This window comes from Microcebus murinus, chromosome 10 (genome assembly GCF_040939455.1).
Source record: "Microcebus murinus isolate Inina chromosome 10, M.murinus_Inina_mat1.0, whole genome shotgun sequence".
Classification (NCBI taxonomy): domain Eukaryota; kingdom Metazoa; phylum Chordata; class Mammalia; order Primates; family Cheirogaleidae; genus Microcebus; species Microcebus murinus.
The window spans coordinates 54,417,046-54,423,958 of record NC_134113.1 but is presented as its reverse complement, the minus strand read 5'-3'; the positions used below and the strand labels follow the sequence as shown (position 1 = coordinate 54,423,958).

The following is a 6,913-nucleotide window of genomic DNA, read 5'->3' as shown; positions in this document are numbered from 1 at the left end:
GAGCAATCCGCCCGCCTCGGCCTCCCAAGAGCTAGGATTACAGGTGTGAGCCACAGCGCCCGGCCTAATTTTTTATATATATATCAGTTGGCCAATTAATTTCTTTCTATTTATAGTAGAGACGGGGTCTCGCTCTTGCTCAGGCTGGTTTTGAACTCCTGACCTTGAGCAATCCGCCCGCCTCGGCCTCCCAAGAGCTAGGATTACAGGCGTGAGCCACAGCACCCGGCCAGAATTCACCAATTTTAAATGTGCAATACAATGTATTCTCACAAATGTATGCAGTCATGTGACCATCATCATAGTCATTTCCTTTACTCAAGAACCTTCTCTCTGCCCTTTTGCAGTCAGTCTCCTGCCCCCTCATCTGGCTCCTGGAATCTACTGATCTGCTTTCTGTCACCATCATTTTGCCTTCCTAGAATTTCATATTAGTGGAATCATACAGTTTGTAGGAATTTGTGTCTGGCTTCTTTGACTTAAAATAATGCTTTTGAGATTATCCATGTCATTGCATGTGTCAGTTGTACATTTCTTTTTAATGTGAAGTACTATATTTCATTGCATGGACATACTACACTTTGCTTATCCATCCACCAATTGATGGACTGTTAGGTTTGGGTATTTTACAGGTTTGAGCTATTACAAATAGAGCCACTTGGAATATTTGTATACGGACATATATTTTGAAAATAAAAACTAATTACCTAAGAGTAGGATTGCTGAGATATATGGTATTTATATAACTTTAAAAAACTGTGAAACTCTTTTCCCAAGTGGCTGTATTATTTTACATTCCCACCAGCAATATACTGTATGAGGGTTTCACTTTCCCAACATCCTCCACAACACTCCGGTACTTTCACACTTTTTATCATCTGACTCATCCTTATCAGAGTTGGTATCTCCTTGTGGTTTTAACTTTCATTTCCCTAATGTAGTGACTAATGATGTCGAGAGTCTTTTTATGTGCTTATTTACTATTTGTATATCTTCTTTTTTTTTTTTTTTTTTTTTTTTTGAGACAGAGACTCTCTCTTGCCTGGTAGATCACCACGGCATCATCATAGTTTCACTGCAACCTCAAACTCCTGAGTTTAAGCCATCCTCCTACTTCAGCCTCCTGAGTAGCTGGGACTATAGGTGCACACCATGATGTCTGGCTAATTTTTCTATTTTTAGTAGAGATGAGGTCTTATTATGTTGCCCATGCTGGTCTCAAATTTCTGGCCTCAAGTGTTCCTCCTGCCTTGGCTTCGTTTAATATTTTTTAAAAAGCAAGTCAAGTAAACATAATCAGGTAATAGATAAAAAGTTAGATAACCAGGCAGATAGATAACAGTGAGTCTAATCTTCTACTTCCTCTAATCAAACTGATGATGTCACTGGGGAAAAGGTCAGTTGGAACCCAGTGTTTGGCAGTTACCGGAGGATCTATAGCTAGGCAGAGGGTACCCAGGAGCCACCCTGGGGCCCTTAACCTCCAAAGCAGCCAACATTGTGTGTGCAGGCCTGTGGATCAGAGACACAGGACATCTTATGACTGAAAGAGTGATTCAAAATGGAGAAGGATGAGCCCCCCACAGTTGGTGACTCCTGCCTCAGTGAAAGCCATCATCTCAAGGATTGAGACTGCCCAGCTAACTCGGGCTCAAGAGGTAGCCCCTGAGATTAAGGAATCACCCTTCTATTGGGATCTAATGTGGAGGTTGGGGACTGATGCTAGTTTTGAGTAAAATTTCTCTGGTTCCTCAGGGGGTCCTGGAATATTTAGCAACCTGGGTTTGCAGATAGACTACTACAAAATAACCACCTCCTAGTCTGGGCTTCTGCAGGATAAGCTAAAATCAAACACCCCTCTGAGGCAGGGCTGGGACCAGGAAGGGAAGAGACTTCAGGGAAGGGCACTGGAAGTTCCAGGATAGCCCTGGGGCACATAATGGTAAGTCCAAGGAGGGCAGGTGGACAGGCCCATATTTCTTGATTAAGGGTCGGTTCGTATTTTTTATTTTTTTTTTTGAGACAGAGTCTCACTCTGTTGCCCAGACTAGAGTGCCATGGCGTCAGCCTAGCTCACAGCAACCTCAAACTCCTGGGCTCAAGCGATCCTTCTGCCTCAGACTCCTGAGTAGCTGGGACTACAGGTATGCACCACCATGCCCCACTAATTTTTTCTATATATTTTTAGTTGGGCAATTAATTTCTTTCTATTTTTAGTAGAAATGGGGTCTCGCTCTTGTTCAGGCTGGTTTCAAACTCCTGACCTTGAGCAATCCTCCCACCTCGGCCTCCCCGAGTGCTAGGATTACAGGCGTGAGCCACTGCCCAACCTGGGGCCTGTTCTTGACAACCCTCCAGAATCCCTCAAGCTGAGCGCTGGAAGTTCATGGAAGCTGGGGAAATGGCCGGAGGCTGGAATCACCTTGCACTGCAAGGTTCTAGAGTATTTTTTTACTTGAGCCTCTGATCTAAGTGTTTGTTGGGCCTCATTTTTCCAGTTTTCTGTTGCCTTTGGATCCTCACAAGGACAGACATCCAGAAATCCCCAGCAAGTTCTGAAATTCTAAAGAAATGTTCACTGTGGATTTTTAGAATTCTGTCCCTTCCTGGCCTTCTTAATAATCAAAATTATAACAAGAGCTAACATTTTTATGTGCCAGGTACTATTCTAAACACTTTACAAATATTAATTTATTTAACCCTTACACAAACCTTGGGACATAGGTATAATGATTCCCACTCTAAAAATAAGAAAACTGAGGCTGGGTGCGGTGGCTCATGCTTGTAATCCTAGCACTCTGGGAGGCTAAGGCAGGAGGATCGCCCAAGGTCAGGAGTTTGAAACCAGCCTCAGCAAGAGCAAGACCCCATCTCTACTAAAAATAGAAAGAAATTAATTGGCCAACTAAAAATTTATATGGAAAAAATTAGCCGGGCATGGTGGTGCATGCCTGTAGTCCCAGCTACTCTGGAGGCTGAGGCAGCAGGATTGCTTGAGCCCAGGAGTTTGAGGTTGCTGTGAGCTAGGCTGATGCCATGGCACTCTAGCCAGGGCCACAGAGTGAGACTCTGTCTCAAAATAATAAAACAAAACTGAGATCCAAAAAAACAAAAAAAAACAAAAAAAAACTGAGACCCAAAAAGGTAAGTGACCTGTATAAGGTCATACTGCTAGCACATGACATCTGACTCAAGCCCGCAGCCCTAAATGCTACAATCTGCCACCTCCCATATAGGATATTTCTACCCAGCTTTCAGACATCTTGGGCAATGTCAATTGTGTCATCAACCGCTTCCAGGAAGAAGTAGGATATGATTTAAAAGAAAAGGCAAAATCTCACCAGACGGAGAAGAAGGGCAAGAAGAGATTCATCTTGCTGGAGAAAATTGCCTCCTTTTCCAAAGATGCTAAGATTAAAGAGAAGCACTTGTATGAAATTCTCCATTGGTTGGGTGACTGGGGTGAGTCTGCAGCCTGGGCACAGTCCTGACAGTGGGTCCCTTCTCCTAAGATGCTGGTCCCAGCTTGCTTAGTCATCTTCTTTCTCTACCTAGGTCAGTGTTTGCTGGTAGGCTCAAAGAGAGCAAAGGACATGTTGCGATTCCCCCATGACACATCCACCACTCATGTCACAGCACATCACCTCCACACCCCAGAGGGGCAAACATGGAAGTGTCCAGAATGTACCAGATCATGACATTAACTGAATACATGATGAAGCCTAAGTCATGGGTCCATTATAACATCCCATTTTTTTTAGCAGCATAGAAACTAGATTCAAACCCACACTAGCTATTTTAGAGAGGCCCCCAAGGGTGATAGTCAAAGCACTGAATGACCCTTACTGCATGGGCACTGACGCCAGCCATAAGCAATGGGTACAGCTGTTTGGGTGTGGACCAGCTACATTCAGCCCTGAAGCCGTGTGCTGCCCTCATTCAGATCAGAGTCATCCCATCCCAGGACCTGTGTGCTATGAGGGGATATGCCCTGCCTCTCACATTGCCCTGCCCTCTGGGAGCTCTCAGTTCAGTGGTCCTTCAGCTGACCTCAAGAACTAAGAGTTGTTAACTCCACTTAATTCATTTAATTGTTCAGATATTGCACCAGGCAATGGGCATAGAGCAATAAGACAGACACCTCCCTGGCTGTGTAGCAAAGCAATACTATTTAATGTCTATTGTGTATTTCTACATGGCAGGCCTCATGTTAATTATTTCATATATATTATCTCATTTAATCTTCACCTAGCCCTTTTACCAAGGATCAGGGGAATAAGTGACTTGCCCAGCGTCACATAGCTAGTAAGAGGTGAAACCAATCTGACCTCAAAGCCGCTGTAACTCCTGTGCTATAGGGCTGCGTGGGGCTCCCTGGAGGACAGACTGTTCTCAGCCTGCACACTCTCTCCTTCGCCAGGTGACAGTCTGACCTATGAGATCAGAAACAGTAGGAGTGAAGAGGAAGAGGAAGCCCTGGATGAATGGATCGAGGGGATAGAGAAAGTGTTACCTCTCTCTCTCCTTGCCACCAAAGAAGGCATCAAGTCACTTATTTCCCTTTGCTCCACTCTCCTTGAAGAACAAAAGAAAAGGGCACAAAGTAGGTTCCAGGAGCACCTGGGCAGGGAGCTGGGTGGGGATGAGTGGGTGCCATCTCATGGGAGAAGCCACGGGCTGGGGCTGTTAGAGGTCCTCCTGACCCTCCTCCCTATAGAAGCTTTATTTGAGGTGGATGGGCAGTGTCGAGGGGCTGGGGTGTTGAACCTGGGCTGAGCACTGAGAGTCGTTGGAGGTGGGTGTGATGTGGAAACAGGTCTCTGGGGGGTGTTCCCTAGAGCTGTGGCCTCACGAGAGTTCTGAGGAACAAGGCTAGAAGGCAGGAAGGCTGGAGTTTGTAGCTAGAGCCTGAGGCACATCCTTTCCTCACTTCAAACCCAGCTGCAGGGCCACGCAGTTTGGGGAGGCTCAGCCAGAGGCCCCTCTAGAGCCCTGCTGATTATGGCTGCCCCAGAGATGGCCAGTCCGCAGCATGGTTGAGCCTTGACGTCTTTCGCCCATCAACACTGGGTGAAAGACGATTATCAAACTCCTGCACTTTGTAGATGAGAACATGGAAGCTCAGAGAAGGGAAGGAAACACAAAGAAAACCAGTGGCAAAGCCAGGTCCCATGCTTAGGTTTTCTAGCTTCTTAATCTTACTCAGGAACATGGGCTTTGAAGTCAGACAGGCTTGAGTTAGAATCTCATGTCTGCCAATTCCTGGCTTTGGGCCGGGCGTGGTGGCTCACGCCTGTAATCCTACCACTCTGGGAGGCTGAGGCAGGAGGATTGCTCAAGGTCAGGAGTTCAAAACCAGCCTGAGTGAGACCCCATCTCTACTATAAATAGAAAGAAATTAATTGGCCAACTAATATATATATACAAAAAATTAGCCAGGCATGGTGGCGCATGCCTGTAGTCCCAGCTACTTGGGAGGCTGAGGCAGGAGGATTGCTTGAGCCCAGGAGTTTGAGGTTGCTGTGAGCTAGGCTGACGCCATGGCACTCACTCTAGCCTGGGCAACAAAGTGAGACTCTGTCTCAAAAAAAAAAAAAAAAAAATTCCTGGCTTTGGGCAAGTTACTTCATCTCTCTGAGCCTCAGTTTCCTCATGTATAAAAAGAGAAGGATACTGCCTGCCTGCAGGGTTGTGGGAGGCTTCCACACAGTGTGAGGTGTCTGACACCATGCTGGGAACACGCTCAGGGCTTAATAAATAACAGCTAACACTGGCATTTACCATTGATTCTCATGGTCATGTTTATTATCAGTCAAGGTTGATAGTTGTGGGGAGAGGGAAGGCAGGGAAAAGTGGATGAGGAAACAATCTTCTACAGTCTTTACCACACTATGTCTTGAAATATAGTTATTTGTATACTTGACTAATTTCCTTGCTAGATTATAAGCTCCTGAAGGGTATAGATAGTGTTTTATTTCTTCCTTTTCAGGGATTAATTATCAAGCACTTACTAGGTACCCAGTGCTGTCCTTGGCATTAAACATGTATAATCTAAGATGCTATGATTATCCCCATTTTTCAGATTAGGAAACTAAGGCACTGAGAAGTTAGGAAATTTACATCAAGCAAGTGGGGAAAATGGGATTCAAACTCAAGTCATCTGATTCCAGAATCCAAGCTCTGAACCACTAGGCCACCTGGGCTCTCCGTGGAGTACTAGAGAGATGCTATCTGAATTTCAGTGTCACTTACTGTCCACATTTCCTATATCCACTTATCCAAAGTTAGCCACTGTTTTTTCCATCAGGGATGTTTACTGAACAGACAAATGAATGGACACTGCAAGACAATCACTCCACCAGCCCTACACATAGCAGGCACAGTGGATATAACTACTCCTGTGATCCAGCCTTGGAGGAACGGAGGTCTGTCAATAGGCTTGAGCACAGCATGCACAATCTGTGTTTAGTGCATTTTTCCTGGAGAGAGGGTCCACTGATTTCATCAGAGTTTCAGAGGAGTTTGTGATTCCCCAAAATGGAAAAAGACATTATTCATAAGATATGAATAAAATAAAATATGTGAACAATTGTAGGACCATATGATAAATTCTCTACAAGCACAGTCCAGTGGTAACAGGGAAGGGAAATGAAGCTTCCCAGGTGGGCTTAAGAGTTTGGGTAGTTGGCAGAAGGAAGCCAAACACAGATATTGGGGCTGAGAAGTGATGTTTAGAAAAATAACTCTACTCCAGGGGGTTACAGAGGATCAGGAGTGTGTTGAATTTTTTTTTTTTTTTTTTTTGAGACAGAGTCTCACTCTGTTGTCCAGGCTAGAGTGAGTGCCGTGGCGTCAGCCTAGCTCACAGCAACCTCAAACTCCTGGGCTCAAGCAATCCTTCTGGCTCAGCCTC

General features: G+C 45.2%; 1 protein-coding gene across 1 annotated transcript in view; it reads left to right on the top strand.

The window, feature by feature from the left end:
* Positions 1-1,382: 1,382 nt before the first annotated feature.
* Positions 1,383-6,913, top strand: part of FAM186B (family with sequence similarity 186 member B) — a 28,509-nt gene continuing 22,978 nt past the window's right edge. The window contains exons 1-3 of the mRNA XM_012761663.2: positions 1,383-1,658; positions 3,237-3,462; positions 4,421-4,603. Coding sequence (XP_012617117.1) covers positions 1,572-1,658; positions 3,237-3,462; positions 4,421-4,603 — 496 coding nt within the window. The 5' untranslated portion in view covers positions 1,383-1,571. The remainder of the gene's footprint in view (positions 1,659-3,236; positions 3,463-4,420; positions 4,604-6,913) is intronic.